Source organism: Eleginops maclovinus, chromosome 16 (genome assembly GCF_036324505.1).
Source record: "Eleginops maclovinus isolate JMC-PN-2008 ecotype Puerto Natales chromosome 16, JC_Emac_rtc_rv5, whole genome shotgun sequence".
NCBI classification, from domain to species: domain Eukaryota; kingdom Metazoa; phylum Chordata; class Actinopteri; order Perciformes; family Eleginopidae; genus Eleginops; species Eleginops maclovinus.
The window spans coordinates 11,040,015-11,057,412 of NC_086364.1; the positions used below are offsets into that span (position 1 = coordinate 11,040,015).

Below are 17,398 nucleotides of genomic sequence, written 5' to 3' on the forward strand. Positions count from 1 at the left end.
ATAATTAAATAAAGATGCTTATAATAATAAAAATAACTGATTATGGCATCATCCTTTTAAATACCACAGTACAATGTACACACAGACACACATAATGGAAAAAGGTAGTTTATTGCAACGCAAACAAAACAGTATGTATGTGTAGAAAGAAAATACTGCACCTTAGAATAAAATCAGATAAATTAATATAACTGGTAGCTTATGATTAAATAGATTCAATAAATAGCTGCACAGGTTGAAACAGTGTTTATTACTCAAGCAGGAATGATACGCACGTCCACGGACGGCTGACCCCAGATACTATTCAGTCACAAATCTTAAAACATACTTCTCAGTGCTATGTGTCTCTGTGAGGACAGCCATCCTCACCTTTATATGGATAATCTGTATTTCTTAAAATGATCCTCACATCTTTATTTGCAAGTGGCTGCATCCAAAGAGCTTCAAGTGCTGTTTTGGTTACATTTTGAAAGATTGAGGCGCACAAACACACGGACAATGCCACAAAGGAAGAAAACGGATATTAAAATAAGGAGCAATATTGGAATACATTTTAAGGAAATAAATAGAAGCTTTGGAAAAAGGTCTGAAAGGAGTTTGCAGAGAAATTGCATGATCGAAATTTACAGATTGTGGTTTTGCGAGAGTGCGAGACAGGAGTCGAGCGGATAAGGCGAAGTGAAGGGAAATAACCAAAAGAGATGGATCCTTTTAGCTTTGTGGTGATTTACTCTCATGTTTACAAAAATCCAAAGATGGTGTCATGACTTTCCCATGGAGCTGTTGATGGTCTTGGTGCTTTATGGTTTGGAGCAGGACTCTGGTCGGGTTTATGGTCATCGCAGCATCACCAGGCGGACAGGCTGGGGGTTGGATCTCTGTGGTTGATGGACTGTACCTCCTAGCTGGGAGAAAGCGCAGGGCTGGGCTCTGTGCTGATGTTCACCAAACACTCGCTGGACTTGAGGCTGGCCAGGGACTTGGAGCTTGGTAAAGAGGCCAGAGAGCCACACAGACCCAGCATGGAGGGAGTGTTGTCTTTCCCTACAGGGACAAAACAGAGAAAAATGCACAATAAAACTAAGCGTCTGATTGTGAATACTTCAACCTGCCCACATGAAAGACCACAAACAGCCATCAAGCCTGCCTTTGTACGAGTATGTATGTGCATGTGCATGGGTGGCTGCCTCTGAAAGGCTTTTATGCAGCTGTGAAAAGAGCGCAAATATATTCCTACTCGAGCAGAAATGTTGCAACTCTACAACTGTGTTTTTGAACTGGAATACATAAAGTAAAATGTGGTTGTAATGTAGTTTCAGAAGTCTATATATTATAAACACACACATCCAACTAGCATCAGTATCAGATAGACAATTAAAAACTAAATATCTCACATTTTTATATTGTTTCCAACTTTAAGAAAGTCTGCATTTGATGTTGTTTGTTTATGGTTCCCAGAGCGTATATTGTGTTTTAATTACATACTACAAATCACTGCACATTTCAACGTTGGGTTGATTTTTGGTGATGTACAGCAATAGCAGAAAGGTATCTTTACCTGCTGAAGTCCAGGCAGCATCTCCATTCTGTCTCCCATCATTCCTCTGAGAGTCAGAGTTCAGACTCACTTCAGCAGAAAGCAGCTCCAAACTGTGGAAACTCCTCCTAGATGGAGAAAAACATAATCACAGCCCAATTACCTGATAGTCTGTACATTGATTGCATCTATACACATCTGATTATGTATGCTATGTGTGTTATTTCCCAATAGGTGTCTTATATATTTAGATTAATGAAGTTAAACAAGTTTACCTGCGGAAAAGCTTGACATCACCGTGGTTGTTTGGGATTGTGGACCACTGGTTGACCAGCGGGATGGAAAGATCTTTAGCCAGATGGGAGGTATCACAGGGCATGAGGGCAGAGCTGGAGGATGCACAGAGAGCAGTCAGTTCAGAAGTAATAGCTTTCATTTAGCAAGAAAATATGTATCTGAACGTCAAAGGTGGCAATAAAAGACAAACTCATCAAATCAACAGTTAGTTAATTGAGTTTAAAATCATCCACAATGTTCGGGTTCCATTTGGTGCCTTAACTATAATTACAGGAAGGTGATCCAGGCATTCTGAAATTAACAAGAAACCACAAAGTAGGAAATAATAACAAGCCTATATTGTATTGGCCTAATCATTAAAAAGAAAATCATAGCTGAGGCCAGAGCCGTTTTGTTCTGTTTGTCACTAGCACTGACGAAGACCTACAGTATAATGTCTTTTGACCATTTTCCAGAGTGCCTTACACATCCTTTACCTATAAACATACCGACCTCTCTTCTATAAAGGTATACAACTTGAAATCAGATGTTTTAGAGTAAAAAATGTAAAGTATTGCATCATAAACAGACAAAATCAAAGATGTGATCTGCGTTATTTAGGTAAATGTAATCAAAGTTTGTGTGTGTTTCTCACAGTTGTGCCTGCAGCTCCAGCACAACGGCCTCCAGCTCCTTCTTCTCCTGCTGGCTCTGCACCGTCAGCTCCTCCACGTTGGCTCTCAGGCGCTTGTTCTCTGTCTCCACATTCTTCAGCTGAGACTCCCGCAGGCGCACCAGCTCCTCCAGGTAACCCTGCAACAAGAAATTAAGGAGACGGGGGTTTGTGTGTGTAGAAGCACACAGTGGAAAATAACTATAAACAGCATTAACTTTGTTTTAACAGCTGCTGTTTCTCACCTTCTGGGCATAGACAATCTTAAACCTCTGCTCCATCTTGCGACACTTGTTGCTCCAGCTCTCCTCGTCGGTCACCAGAGGGATGTAGGGATGCTCAGGGACACTCTCCTCACTGTTACTGCTGTCCACACTGTGACGGTCGTCCTCATCACTCAGGTAGTCATAGCTACATGGCACAGAGGCAACAGTTATGCAACATTGCACACAATGTGAGGCTTAAACTGGAGTTATGGAATCACTCTCACCTCTGAGTGAACTTCAGGTAAGGTGTGTAGTCAATCACAGCTGAGGATTTCCCATCGAGAGTCTCCCCCTTCAAGCAAAAACTGCACAGAAACAGAGACAGATCCTTGTTAACAAACCTAAAGGGTGTATATTATCATAAAATATCAATGTTTTTAAATGTAGAATGGAGCTACAGCGCATGTACAATGCAATGTATAATATCCACTTTGTCACCTCAGCCAAGAGGGTTATGGTTTTGATTTGGTTTGTCAGCAGGGTTGTGGAAAAGCTACTGTCCAGATTTCCGTGAACATTAGAGTACATTTGAATCATATGGTGGATATATGCAATTTTTTTCCACTTATGGAAACGCTCTGTGTGGAGGTCTGCACTCTCCAAGTGAGCTTCTAGTAATGCATAAATGTCAGACATACTTTCCTTTACATAATTTAAACAGTAATATATTAAATATGAGAAAGTACATACACATCATCAATGTTTTATTCATGAATACATACTACCTACCGATACCTTAACAGTTACTAAATGTAAGCGTAGAAATGTGGGATAAACATATTTCTAAGACAGTGTAATGATATTTATTTGATATATTTCTATAAAAAGATGACAAAAAATGTTGCACTAACTTATTATTTCAGTGTAATATAAATGATACACATAAAATACAATCCTTTACCCAAATGTATATTATATCTTGAAGACTCCTAACAATAATTCCTAATTATCGAAATCTATGGAACAGGCAAGAAAAGTTTCAAAGACTAAACGAACTTAGGATACTTAAAATAGCTTTTGAATATAAACCACCTAACTGCGTCAATTTAAAAAAACCTGGTGTGTAATGGCTCATGCACTTTCATATTTTAAAATGTTATCAGAGTCTGCAGTGTAGCTCTTTACCTGAAGTCAATGGCACTCAGTCCAATCAGCATGCCAGTCAGGACCTGCGCCTCTTCTCTCAGCATAATGGCTCCATCATCATAAAACCTCCTGTCAGGAGAAAGAGTGGTTATCCTCCCAAAAGTTAGGGATAGAATAATGATGAAGCTGTGAAGCCTTTTAAAGTTTTTGATGCTAAACATCAGTAGGAGCCATGTACGTCCCTCAAAGAAACTTAGATCTTTGTAAAGGAGTGATTATTATGAACAAACATAGCCACCATGAAGCTGTAGCATCCCTGCAGAAGGGCTCACTTTAAGACAGAATTGAAAATAAACAGAATAAGAAATGTATTGTTTTTCCTTTTAAATAATGGATTATGACCTGGTTGTTCTTGTGTCCCTCAGAGCAGTGGACACATATTCAGACAGACGTTTCTCCATCAGTGCCACCCGAATCCATGCACGCCCCTGTAAGACAACATCAAAAGTGAGTAGGAACAGATGGCTTTCTTAGCTGCTCTGTCTTGCAATTACCCACACACATACATACTGTACACAATTCTGCATACAATTCCCTTGCCTTGGCTCGTGATGTGCTGATGTTCTCTATGTTTTCGATGCTGGCGATGCAGTTGTTCTGCACCTTGCCGCATGCCAGCCGGATATACTCCCAGAAACTTCGCTGTCCATCTGAGCTGAACCAGCTTCCTGAACCTGGTACAAGATCAAAACACAGCAATGAATCTGCTCTGAAAACCAGCATGCAGCCATTACTAAAGTGCAGCCAACTGTATAATCCTACATATTTGAACTGTTTTCATATTAATATACATTTATCTCATGTTTGTTTGATTTTTCCACACTTTTCTGTGCCGTATGTTACCTGCAGTGTTACCTTTGAAGCGGTGGCTGAGGATGTGCTCTAAAATGGCAGCAAAGTTAATAAACTCCTCAGAAGAGTCGTCTATGGGCTCTGCTGTATACTTTTCAAGGAGAGTCTTTACAGAGAATCTGAAATAGAAGAACACAGAGAAAGAGGAACTATAAAAACACAAAATATGGAATAGAGTAAAATGTGCATGTGAAGGATTTGGACTTTCTGTTGGTTGTGTGCTGCACTAGCGGCCAAACTGCAGCCGTTACTGTACCCAAGCACACAAATGTGCTACTGTATTTAAATTCTTCAACAATAGCGGACAGGAGGTTTTTTTTCCCTTTTCTTTTTTGGGAACCACGCCATCTTATTGCACTGAGGTCACCCCAATTGTCTTGTGTACTGCACAATGTACCCGTTCAGTGCTTAAGCAGTGTTATCATGAAAACAATACAATTAACCCCCTGTCTTTTCAGCCTTTGTGCATGCTGTGCTTCCAGGTCCCCTTGGGTCTTGTCTCTCTGAGGGACCGGTCAGCATCAAAGAATAATCCAATAAACTGCCCGCCCCCCTCCGTCTTTAAATGGTGGTCTGATCTATTTAGGACAGCCGCAGCCAGAGCTTTAGTTTTTTGCTCTTGACCCTGCTACCCCACAAGCAGTGGTTCAGCTTTCATGTTAGGAGCCGGCATTCAGGCACGGGCTCGGGCAGACTGCCTCCGCTTCTTCAATGGGCAATACTAGCATCACCGAGGGCAAGACTGCCCTGGCAGTGGGAACCACCTCCATAGCCAGGGGAAAGACTACTGTAGCCTTGGGCAACTCCTCCATCTTCAGGGGAGTGACCACCACCTCCATGGGAGACTCCACCATCCAAAGGCAAAAGACGACGGTGGCTCTGGGACGAGCCAGCTTCAGTCGGGGAACCACAACCACCTCCTTCCGCAAAGCCTTGATGTCCAAGCGCAAGAACACCTAGATGGACAGGGCCCCTGAAGCCGGGGCCAAGACACCCAAAGCAGCCAAGCACTCCAAAAAAGACTCTAACAATGAGTGGAAAACCACATTCTTGTCAAGCAAGACCTCTTTCACCAAAGGCAGGGTTTCAATCCTGAGGACTAAGTACGCCATCTCCTGGGGCAATTCCTCAATCTCCTGGAGCAGAACCACCGTAACTTTGGGCAACACCAATGTAGCGGTGGGCAAAACCTCGGTCACACGAGGGGAGAACACCAGCTCTCTCAGTACTCTGACCTTCACCCATGGGACCAGGTCTGTGTCCGTGATTAAAGCCACCCTCATCAGGGGCAACGAAACGCACAGCAACATCTACTGGGATTTTCACACATGATTCCTCCACACAGTTTAAAACCCAAGGATATTTCCATCTGCTCAGTCTTAGCAGGTCAGTAGCAAAAGTCAATAAAAAAAAGAGTTGCTATGCTTGTGATCAGTATGTGACATCATCTGTTACCTGTTTGCACAAGGTGAATTTGCAAGTAAGAAAGTACTAAGGGAGTTGCCGTACTAATGGGTTTGCAATCAACAGTGAGATTTTCCAAAGCCACGCTGAGCGTGTTATGCAAATGTGACAGCAGTGAGATGTTGGTTTATGGTGTGTCTACTTGGCAGGAGGGGAAAATGTGTAACAGCCTTGTGGGATGTATGTGGTGAAGCACAAGAGAGTGTGTGTTTTTCATCAGCACTGTTCTCCTGTATAGTGTGCATGTACAGTACAGTACATGTTCTTTGGTACAAATGTAATATTTTTAAGCATGCCCCTAAGAATGGTTGATAGCCTGCATCTCCATAACCACATTTTTCTCCAGAAAACACAGTTTTGAAGTAGAAAAACTGGAATGTAACAATGCTCATAAAGTAACATGTTTAAACACTGCTTGGCTTGATTGTTCTGTAAATAGATTTGAGTTTTTGTGAGGTATATTCTATAAACTTAATGACATAAATGGTAGAAAAAAAGACTCAAATGCTGTAATGAGATGCAAATAGTTCAACAAGGACACAAATGGGTAGTAAACATCAACTGAAGGGACCACACCCATATTTTAAATGGAGGGACAACATAAAAAGGAAGGCTGCAATCAAAGCCTTAGCTTCATTTGGTGAACATGAACATATTCATCCTTTCTCATGTCAAATCTGTAACCATGCCTCTGATTTCACATATGGTATATACAGCCGTACACAGAGGCTATGTCCTACAATCAGAGGCTATAGGGAACAATGGCTCAGAAGAAAGTGATGTCACCACAGATTGCCCCCGTTGCAACAATGTGTCCTTCAACCGTCCGGTGTCGTCGTGGAGATGGGACAATCACTCCACTGTCCCCGTCCCCCCAGATAGGCTGTGGCCACCTACGGCTGCCTCTGTCCATTCACAGGGACACATGGGTGGTATGTGGCCTTCCAGAGCCCACGTCGATCATCTCAAGGAAAGCATTATGTGACACGGGGGTCGTGCTATCCACGCTTAGCATTCTGGTCTGCTCTGGATAGTAGCTGATGTTACTATTACCGCCGAGGGGCAGAGCGGGACGTGCTGCATGAGTGTGCGATGCTTTGCATCGAGTGAGCCCCAAAACCCTTCCTCGAATCTGGATCAGGAAGACGAGCCTCTCCTCAATGGGCAACACCAGCTTCACCGAGGGGAAGACTGCCTTAACCCTGGGCAACACCACTATAAAGAGGGGAAAGTCCAAGCTTGCCTTGGGGGGCTCCTCCATCTCAAGAGGCAGGAGCACAACATCTCTGGGCTCCTCCACCATCACCAGCGGGAAGACCAAGATCGCACTGGGGGGTGCCTCCTTCAGCAGGGGCACCACCACCACCTCTTTTCGGAAAGCCCTCTTCCCGAAGCGCAAGACTCTCTAGATGAAAGGGGAGTTCATTGTGGGGTGGGGGGACTGGCACAAAATGTCACAATAAAGAAAAACGAGGCATCACAGAGAACATTTGGACATCACTTCAGCGTCTGCACAGGGTCTGTTCCAATTGAGAGACAAAACTGGAATACATTTATTTTTGGACCTTTGACTTGTTTTGAGCCATGCCGGATTTATCAAGGGAACAGGTCAGTGGCATCTAAATTCTGTCTCATGATGATATCCGCATAAAAAAGTAGGATGTTAGGATGTTATGTGCTATACTCCCAAGGTGACCCAAAAGGTAAAAAGAAAAATCCACTTTGGTGGTGCCAATTCGCTAGGAAGCTTCCCAAAGAGATCTGGTCCTTTGAAATGACTTTGTCTTAAGGAATGCCATCAAGGGAAGTTTTGTTTTCGAATTGATTTAGTCTAAAATGGTATTATTATGTCAAAAATTTAGGATAAAGAGTGAAAAATATCGTCAGACTGTTTATTTGTGCAGACTTCCAATGACAGAAAAATGCAAGAAAATCAAGCAAACTCCTCATTATGCAGAGGGCCAAGCCCTTGGAAAACCACCAAGTGCTCCCAGAAGTTCCCCAGGACCCAGTATAAGCCTGTCGTTAATGGCTACCCGTTTGTTGCTATAATAACATATTGAATCATAATGTATGATAAAGCTGTTGCAAGAGGCCCTTTTTGACCTGATAAGGTGGCAGCGTTATCTCAAGAGGAGCATTATAGCAACTTGTGTTAAATAAACTGAAGTCCTTCGATCTGAAGGGGAATTGCTGGCATGCCTCAAATGCAAATGGATGGAGTGGAATAGCAAAATGTTCTTGGTACGATTTGACACTGAAAAACAACTGCAGGTCCTTCTGACAAGCTTCTTTTGTGCCCCCTCTCACTCAGCCTGGGCTGCAGCCAAACCCACTCTCAGCTCTATTGAAATGCCCTGTTGTTCTCCTCTCTCAACCCTCTACTGTACTTTCACAAGTGTGTTTGATCAGCAGCACCACCTAAGATAACCAAAACTGCTTTAATCAGCAGTGAAACCTAATCAAAACACACAAGGCTTCACATTAACTCTCTCAGATTCCTTTTCCATCCCCCTGACTCCTTTCTTTTTCTCTCTCTTCCTCTTCCTGTCTCTCTCTTTAGTCTTGGCATAACGGGCAGGATCAGATGACACAGGCAGACTCCTCACTGGCCGCAGCATTGTGTAACACCAGCCAGTGCTGTTGTTTATCATCCTGGACTGTCGGGGGAGGCGTCCTGTACTGTACTGGATCTGCAAAACAGCCACAATAAAGAATGCCGTGCGCTTTGAGAAATATTAAGACATGAAATTAGAAAATATGGCCCAATAAAAATAGACTAAAAGACTTTGAAATGCATCTTCAGTAGGGCGTGTCTCTCTCCCACCGGCCCCGTCTGTGAATAGGCGTCCGGGCAAAGTGTTTCATGGTCAGAGGAGGTGAAGAGGGATTAATGTGTGATAAGGACAGTGAAGGCATTGGGCTGAGAAGTGATGAGAGTGTAAAGCAGATGTTTGTGGGGCAAAATGAAGAATAACAGGGTGTCACAGAGAAATTGTTGGTGGGAGAGTAGGCTGATCCTAAGCTGAGAGAATTTTTTTGTCAAACCTGCATATCACTGCTGTAATTTCACATACTTGATGGTAAAATAAGTGGGAAATAGGGGAAAATGCAAAAAAGGCTGCACATAATTTGAACTAAAAAACATTGTCATTCCAAAGATTTGTTGTTATTGTTTCTTTAAAATGAAGCTGAGAGGTAGAATGTGGCACCTTTTAATTTTGTTTGAAATCTGCACAAGACATTTATCCTCCTCTCCAGCCACGCCGGAGCTCAGACCTCAGCCATTATGCAGCACATCACCACCCTCCCTGTTCCCTTTTGTTTACAGACAGCAGCAAAGAGATAACACCTTACATCAAGCCTGTCAAGACTCACTCATATTATCTATTTTTTCTCAGGTTCACCGTGTCCCCGGCAACACTGCTCCTCCTGTCGCTGACCACATAGCCAGACAGAAGCAACAAAACAGTACATTTTCAATACATCACAGAACCACAAGTCACCTGTAAGCATATTGCCTTGTGATTGTTAAAACAATATTTTGGCTCGGATAAATAAACTATAGATGGATGGAAATTCCCAATGACTAGAAAGAAAGCCTCAGCCCTGCCATGTTAACATAAACCTGTTGCTAGTGGCAACAGCAGATCACGATGACACTGCTGTCACCATGGACATGATAAATATATCACAAGTCGCCATTAAGAAAAAGCCCCCTGATTTTTCCTGAAGTGGTCAGGTATTAAACATTAATGAAGCTTAAATCTGTAAGGTCAAAGTTTAAAATATAAGTTTTGCACTGGTGAAAACATTTGGATAAACTCAAAAATAGACAATAGAGTTTAATAGACATTTTACACCTGACCTTACTTGTCTTCATTTTAAATATTTTTTGTCTTAAAGTCCCTGAAACTGTTCCCTGTGGTGATGCAAATGTTTGATCAGGTTTTCTTTTATTATACACAAATGTCTATTGCTGTGCATATGTGTTTCTAATTCAAATAGGTTCATTCTGATTAGATGACACAAGGCACTGAAACATTGAGCAGATCTCTGTGCCTGTGCTGGTGACCCACATTATGCCAGATCATGTGAATACACTTTTCTTTTCTTTTCTTTTTTTTAAAAGGACTCATATGCCAGTTTGTTTTGTTATGACTTCCATTAACAGACAGGGGAACATGTGACATTTCTGAATCCCAAATCTGAGCATAAACAGACCTTTTAGCTGAAGATCCACAAAAAAAGACATACAACTACATCCAACAAGTTGTGGGGAAATGTTAATCTCTGTGTGTGCCGATGGTATTTTAAACGTGTATGATGTGACACTGAGGGAAAGGAGGTCAGACTTTATATATACACAAACATTTATAAGGGGAAAATAAAGGCTTGGCCTGCACTAATCTAGCACTAACGTCAGCTCAGTTACTGTGGCGAGGCAGCAGTTAAAGCTGTGGAGGTAAATGTGTTTCAGCAGCAACACAGAGCCTGGATCCTGTATCCTGCACCAACAAGACGCCCAGTCTGCTTTAATGCACAGCCACTGCTGATTCAGGATCTCTCTCCAAAGAGATCGTACAAACAACCTTTGACTACTTGAATCAACTCTGACCAGAATGGCATCAAAAAGAAAAACATTTTTCTTTAAAGAGGTCAGGAACATCATGAAAGATGCAGATGCAGCGACACAGAGACGCGTGGAAGAAGATGCCCTCCAACTGAACCTAATCAATGTCATGTTGTTCATTAGAAGATGGAAAGAAAATGTAGTAAGCATTACTGATGGAAAGCTGTTTAAGATTTATTTCTGTCTTGTCTTGTGTGTTTGTCATTAAAAGGCTTAAATCATTAAAATGGTCTTAGTATGGTCAGGCCGACCTGAAAACAACAGTGTTTTTGTTCTCTCGCTAATCTTTCTCTGTTTTGTACGTCCATTGTGATACTTTTCTTTCTTTGCAGGCATGCTATGTGTTTCATTGTGTGTTTAGCTTTACTGTACCTGTCACTAAAATGCAGACAGGACCTTGGGATAGAAAGGTCCTGGAATAAAAACGCTTGATTGTTTGTCTATTTAAGAGTCTGGTGTTTGTTATTTTAGTTTGTTACTATACATTTATCGTATATTAGAGCCAAAAAAAGAGAATGGAGGTAAGAGTGAGGTGTGGATGCATGATGTCATTTTGGCACCACGCCTGCAACTCCACACAAATAATTATGTTCCAGTCTGACTAGAGTCAATGTTCAAATCAACACCCATATCAATGCTATAATACATTTGAAAAGAGAATTATAAAAAGGTATGAAAGTAAAACTTCAATTCCTACAAGACTTAACATTAAAATACTATTAAACATAATACAGTCAGTATAGAAAAACTGTTGTTGTTGGTTGGCCAAAACAAGCTGTTTGAAGACTTTCCCTCAGCTCTATGAAGATAAATATTTTTCAGACATGATATCAACTTGTAAAAATCTGCAAATAGATTCATAATGTAATCAATGTTAATTTTACTGTAGTTCCAATATCAAAGAAGCATTTAAGTTTCAGTTTTGTAGCAATATGAATTAAAGACAGTATAAAACACTGAGACAAGTATAAGGAGCTTTTTCTTACTTCAGTTTATTTGTAGTTAAATTATCTGTAGGAAATCAAAAGGGACATACTGAAAACAAAAGATACTCAGTATCCCCTTTTGAGAATAATGAATTGATTGAAATTGAGTATTAATGCAAAACATTTATGTATGTATTGGACTAAAACACACACAACAGGAAAAAGGTGATCACTTATTTTATATTATTGAGTCCATCAGAGACTGTTTAGTTTGCAAAAGGATATTCATAGAAATACTACAATACATTTTAAGCAAACTTAACTCTATGAGAATTCACAGATGCTTAAGATCTAGGGTTTTCTGCCCGAGAGGTCACAAAATGACATATGATGATAAAAGAGGTAAGAATGAAACACTTATATTCATTTTACACAAAACAAGCCAATTGTTTATAGAATAATTTTTTTAGCAGGTGCTTTTAAATGTTAAGTGAATATTGGGTGAATCAAATTCATGTCCTCTTGGCTTATGAACATTTTCACATTTTAAGGAAGGTCAAAAGACTAAAAAGGTTAGAAACTACTGACTTAGATTATCCCTTAGTAGGATACACATCACATGATTTAATGTGTCAATCATCTGCATAAAAAAGGAAAACATGACACCGTGTGACACCCTCGTCACCGGTTGAGCAACATTTAAACACTTCATCCAAGGGATGTTATTTACACAAGCAATTGAACCCTTGAAATTGAAATTGAACTCATCAGGTGAGTTAAAGGTCCTCTCAGCTCTCTGGTGCACAGGAGTGTACATCTCTAACCTTTCTGATCGCTGTATGAGACTGTGATTAATATGAGTGCACATCACATCCATAAGCATGCACTGTAGTGTGTAGGCTGATGGCTACTGATGGGGGAGGAGTCCTTGCTCTGCTCCCAATGCCCTTGTCCCATTCAGGCACACAACCTCACTGTGATGGAGGAGGAAACCTGCTATGAGGTTTTGTGTTATAGACATTATAAGCCCACTAGCCTCGTGTTTATCCTTTACAGCTGTATTTATACAGGAATCAAGCAGGTGTATCAACCTGTTAAAAAAAAAAAGATTTCTGCATAAATGTCACACCAAAATATTAAATTTGGAGCAATAATACAACAAAAGCATCCAGGAAATGCAAAGGAACACATTCAACATTAAGTGAATACTGTAGATCTATAAAAGAGTGTGCAATGGCAGGGGTATGTGAAGGTGAACATGCACCTGCCTCCTTTTCCTCCTTATCAATTCTAGTAGTCCATTGGTCTTCATCACTGTTATATTAGGTCCTGCTGCCCGCTGTTTCACCCCAGAAAAAAGGTATATTCCCCATTGTGGACACATATTACAAATATGAATTTAGTATCATGCAAGAACTGGCTCTTGCAGGGGATGCTGTAAATAGAGTGTGTCGTGATGTATACCTGCAAACAGTGATGAGGTTTTTCCGCTCCAACCCGACGCTCCGAGCAGACGCCTTTTTCGATGTCAGACCCATAGCCATTGCTGTGTGAATGCAGCCTGACTCCATCCAGCGGCGGCCCCGGGGCCTCTTTGGGATCCGTGCCCAGGCCAGGACCCCTCCCTCCGCGGGCCCAGTGTCCTACAAACACCCGCTGTCCTCTGCGGGGAGCCACGGATGCTGCTGCTGGAGGAGGAAGACAGTAGAGCGATGAGCAGCGTGAAGGGAGAGGTGATCAAATGTACCAATTCCGGTCAAAACTTTCAAAATAAAATCAGCCTCAGTTCTACCTGTGCTGATTGTCATTAAGTGATGCCGTTATTTTCATCTCTATTTCCGGTTTTATTCAGCGAGTATCACGCACTTGGCACAGATGATGCTTTCACGTACGTTTGTATCATCGTACATCAGGCAGCCATGGTGAATGTTTGCCCAGTTCTCTTGTGCTCTTAGGTCTGTTTCACTGAAGCAAAAGCTACAAAAAACAAGTATTAAGAAAAAAGAAAGAAAAAAGATAGGGGATGGAGTTGCATTAAAGACGGTGTGAGTTCTTTGATATAAAAAAACACATTACATTTAGAGAACTTTTTGTTTAATCTATTCGTATTTAAATAAAGGATTTGGTTTTAGAATACATATGGTCAGTAGTAATTCTCCTCTCGACTAGCAGAAGGCCACTGTCAGAAGACTCCGAGACACCAGAGGGCGCTGTGGTGACGGAGGTTATTTATGTAGGCAGTAAAGAGAAGATGGCGGAGTCTGAAGAGCCGAAAGCGGGTCCTTGCACTTTTCTGTTCAAAAAATCTACTAAGAAATTCTCGGCACGAAAAAGAAAAGCAAGCAACAGCGACAAAGGTATGAATTATTCCATAAACTAGTTTGAGTGTTCTTTCAGGATGCCAATCTCGTGTCGAGAAATCGCTGTGGCTTTGTCAACGGTTCTGAAATGTCAACACTTTAAATGGCGAGATGTTTTGTTTAATTGCGTTCTTGTCTTCGATAATAACATTTACCAGGAAAGAGACAAACGAAACGAAAGATGGGAACAACCCTGCACACTGCGGGCAGGTTGTGCACATTTTCTTCGCTTTTAAAGAACAGTTTCTTACTTGTGCTGCGTTCACGCATCCTCGGACTCTTTAGGATTATGAGTGCGTTTGCGGCTTGATACCTGAATAATACAGAAATTGGCAGAGGGGTTTCCTGAATATTGTACTTGAGAAAATGGCCAATCCCAAACTTTGAAATTGCCCCAGCTACTTGAACAACATATAAGTTAAAATAAACTAAACTTTTTTTCAGATAGCAACAGTGATGAGGACCAGTGCTCTGTTGTCAGAAGGGGAAAGAAAGACACTCGAGACAATCCCATGATTCAAAAGGTACATTCATAATAACAATAATCATATTTGATCATCTATTTTGAGTGTAATAGCATAACCTTGGTCTTTTCCCTCTCCAGACAAAGAAGGTGGAGAAAGATAAAGCATCATCCAGTGAAAGTGAAGAAGACAAAGAAACTAAGAAGATCACGGTTGCCTACAAGTCCACACGGTCAGCTGTGAGTTGAGTCTTTTGTTCCTATTGTGTTTTGTAATAGAAGCAGGAACCATAAAGTGAAGGAGAAGTACATTTCTCCTATAAAAAACATTGTTACAGTGCCAATGAGCACAGATAGTAACCTCCTAGCTGCTGCAGTGGAGATGCTCAGTGGCTTAACAGCCTTGATCTCCATTTGCACCCACTGCATCACTGTTTCGTATTGTGAAGCCACAATCTGTTAATGCAGGAATCTTTCTCACGCTTTGCTCTTCTCCTGATCTCCCCCAAAAAAGAAACCAGAAGGACCTGAGGACATGGGTGCAACTGCCACATATGAGATGGATACAGAGAAGGACAACGATGCTCAGGCGATCTTTGAGAGGAGTCAGAAAATCCAAGAGGTATAGAAGATTACATGATGTTGTTCTTCATGGCAAAATAAGTAACAATCTACAATTTTATAAAAATAATATATACATAAAGATAAACAATGTTTTTTTTTTTACATAGTGTAAAAATATTGCTTTTAAAATGATGTATAATTGCACCACACTGGAAGTAACTGATTGATCATTCGGTAATTTGGAGCGCATACATTTACCTGGGCCTATCTGGCATTTTTAGCAGGGTTAAAAAAGGATTTGTGAGTTTACCCTGTTATTCAGATCCACTCATGAATGTAATGGGTTCTTCATTGGCATAACATACACCTTTCCAAACCCTTTCATGAAAACGTTGGCACGTTGACAGTTTCCTGTAATTCTCCGGACAAACACTCAAATCAAAAACATAATCCACTAAGCAGATGTAATAATAAAGTTTCCCATTAACCGAGCAATCCTCTTTTCACCTTCATCAGGAGCTAGAGGGCAAAGAAGACGATAAAATCTACCGCGGTATTAACAATTACCAAAAATTCATCAAGCCTAAAGATACCACCATGGGCAACGCCTCCTCTGGAATGGTCAGGTGAGTACTGAGGCAAGACATATTATGCACAAGCTTTACAAATAAACTCTTCTAATTGTAATATATTGTTGATGATATGTATATTTTATCAACAGAAAAGGACCAATCCGAGCCCCTGACCACTTGAGAGCCACAGTACGGTGGGACTACCAGCCGGACATCTGCAAAGACTATAAGGAGACAGGTTTCTGTGGTTTTGGAGGTGTGTATAAGTGTTAAACGATTAAAATATCAAAGTTGTCTGTTGAATAATTGAAACTCTTTCACATCTTGATCATTCACTTTAGTGTTCATCTTCTCCTCTCCTGATATCAGACAGCTGCAAGTTCCTCCATGACAGATCAGACTACAAACATGGCTGGCAGATTGAGCGGGAACTGGAGGAGGGCAGATATGGTGCCAATGGTGAGTTAAGGAACAGGATTTCACGAGTTTTTCTTGTGACTGCATCAACACCTCCTGAACAATGATGTGCTTTTATTTAGATGAGGAGAACTACGAGGTTAGCAGTGATGATGAAGATTTGCCCTTTAAGTGCTTCATCTGCAGGGAGTCGTTCAAAAATCCCATCATCACAAAGTAAGCCTCTTCTCCTCTGTTTCTTCTTCACCGTTCATCACCTGTTGCTATGTGTTAACCAGTTGAATGTCTCCCAGGTGTAAGCACTATTTCTGCGAGACCTGTGCTCTTCAGCATTACCGCAAGTCCAAGCGTTGCTATGTGTGCAACACTCAGACCAACGGTGTCTTCAACCCCGCTAAGGGTAAGTCAGGCTTCACAGAATAGAAGAAGGAACCCTTGATCGTCCCGTAGAGGGGAAATTTAAATTCTGCATTTGACCCATCCTAGTGTCAGGAAAAGTGGGCTGCCATTATGTACGGCGCCCGGTAGCAGTGTAGGGAGCGGGGCATTGCTCAGGGACACCTGGGTAGCACTGGGTCTCTCCGGGACTTGAACTGGTAACCTTCCAGTTCCCAAGCCAATTCCCTACAGACTTTGCCACAAGTGTTTATGGTTTCTTTTTTTTTACATTTAAAGATGTCTGTCATATTTAATGACATCATTACCACAAGAAAAGATTTTTGGGTTATTTTAGTTATATGTAATCTATGGTCAGCTTTCTGATAGACCAAATGGTCAATACAGGTACATGCCCCCTTTTTGTGTTAAGCAATTGGGAAAGGGAATACCTTTTTTTTTTATTGCGGTGACATTTTCATTTGTTAAGGCCAAAAATTATACACAAATGAATTGAAACCAACATTTTTTTTGGGATAAAAAACATTTGAGAATTTTGACTGTCTTTACAAGGCTCTACAGTTATTAGGAAAGGGTCTGATTGCACGATTCAAGGCAATGCTATCAGCCACCACTTCAATGATTTTTTAAAATAGTATAATATTAATATTAGTGTAGCGTAATCTTTAACTATTATTTTCCTGTTACTCCAGAGTTGATGGCCAAGATGGAGAAACGCATTGCTGCCGCAGCAGACCAGCCACCATCAGATGAGGAAGATTAGCATCTGAGCCTTTTCAACCCTCCCCTTATGTGTTTGTCTGTGTTCATTTGGAATAAAATTACTTTTTTTTAGACAATAAGCTGCTTCACT

General features: G+C 41.2%; 3 protein-coding genes across 6 annotated transcripts; 2 read left to right on the top strand and 1 right to left on the bottom strand.

Annotated features, from left to right (window-relative positions):
- Nucleotides 1-92: 92 nt before the first annotated feature.
- Nucleotides 93-13,583, bottom strand: rundc3aa (RUN domain containing 3Aa). 3 transcript variants are annotated; one of them, XM_063903582.1, is made up of 12 exons: nt 13,566-13,583; nt 13,238-13,461; nt 4,742-4,869; nt 4,439-4,572; nt 4,241-4,326; nt 3,878-3,967; nt 2,977-3,057; nt 2,732-2,897; nt 2,469-2,626; nt 1,813-1,926; nt 1,559-1,665; nt 93-1,044 (listed from the first exon to the last, which is right to left on the bottom strand). In XM_063903582.1, the coding sequence occupies exons 2-12, from the start codon at nt 13,342-13,344 to the stop codon at nt 902-904; spliced, it is 1,314 nt and encodes a 437-aa protein (XP_063759652.1). In that variant the 5' UTR covers nt 13,345-13,461; nt 13,566-13,583; the 3' UTR covers nt 93-901. The 3 variants fall into 3 exon arrangements, with proteins under 3 accessions (XP_063759652.1, XP_063759653.1, XP_063759651.1); XM_063903583.1 differs by lacking the exon at nt 13,566-13,583 and having other exon boundaries at nt 4,754-4,869; nt 13,238-13,519; XM_063903581.1 differs by lacking the exon at nt 13,566-13,583 and having other exon boundaries at nt 13,238-13,519.
- Nucleotides 6,167-11,290, top strand: zwi (zwilling). 2 transcript variants are annotated; one of them, XM_063904573.1, is made up of 2 exons: nt 6,167-7,822; nt 9,616-11,290. In XM_063904573.1, exon 1 carries the CDS (start codon nt 7,375-7,377, stop codon nt 7,621-7,623), a length of 249 nt encoding a protein of 82 aa, XP_063760643.1. In that variant the 5' UTR covers nt 6,167-7,374; the 3' UTR covers nt 7,624-7,822; nt 9,616-11,290. The 2 variants fall into 2 exon arrangements, with proteins under 2 accessions (XP_063760643.1, XP_063760642.1); XM_063904572.1 differs by having other exon boundaries at nt 6,168-7,822; nt 8,778-11,290.
- Nucleotides 13,584-13,936: 353 nt separating the features above from the next.
- On the top strand, nt 13,937-17,387 carry rnf113a (ring finger protein 113A). Its single transcript, XM_063903588.1, has 10 exons — nt 13,937-14,130; nt 14,578-14,657; nt 14,738-14,836; nt 15,111-15,218; nt 15,677-15,786; nt 15,882-15,988; nt 16,102-16,191; nt 16,272-16,365; nt 16,443-16,549; nt 17,238-17,387. Exons 1-10 carry the CDS (start codon nt 14,025-14,027, stop codon nt 17,306-17,308), a joined length of 972 nt encoding a protein of 323 aa, XP_063759658.1. The 5' UTR covers nt 13,937-14,024; the 3' UTR covers nt 17,309-17,387.
- The last annotated feature ends 11 nt before the right edge of the window (nt 17,388-17,398 follow it).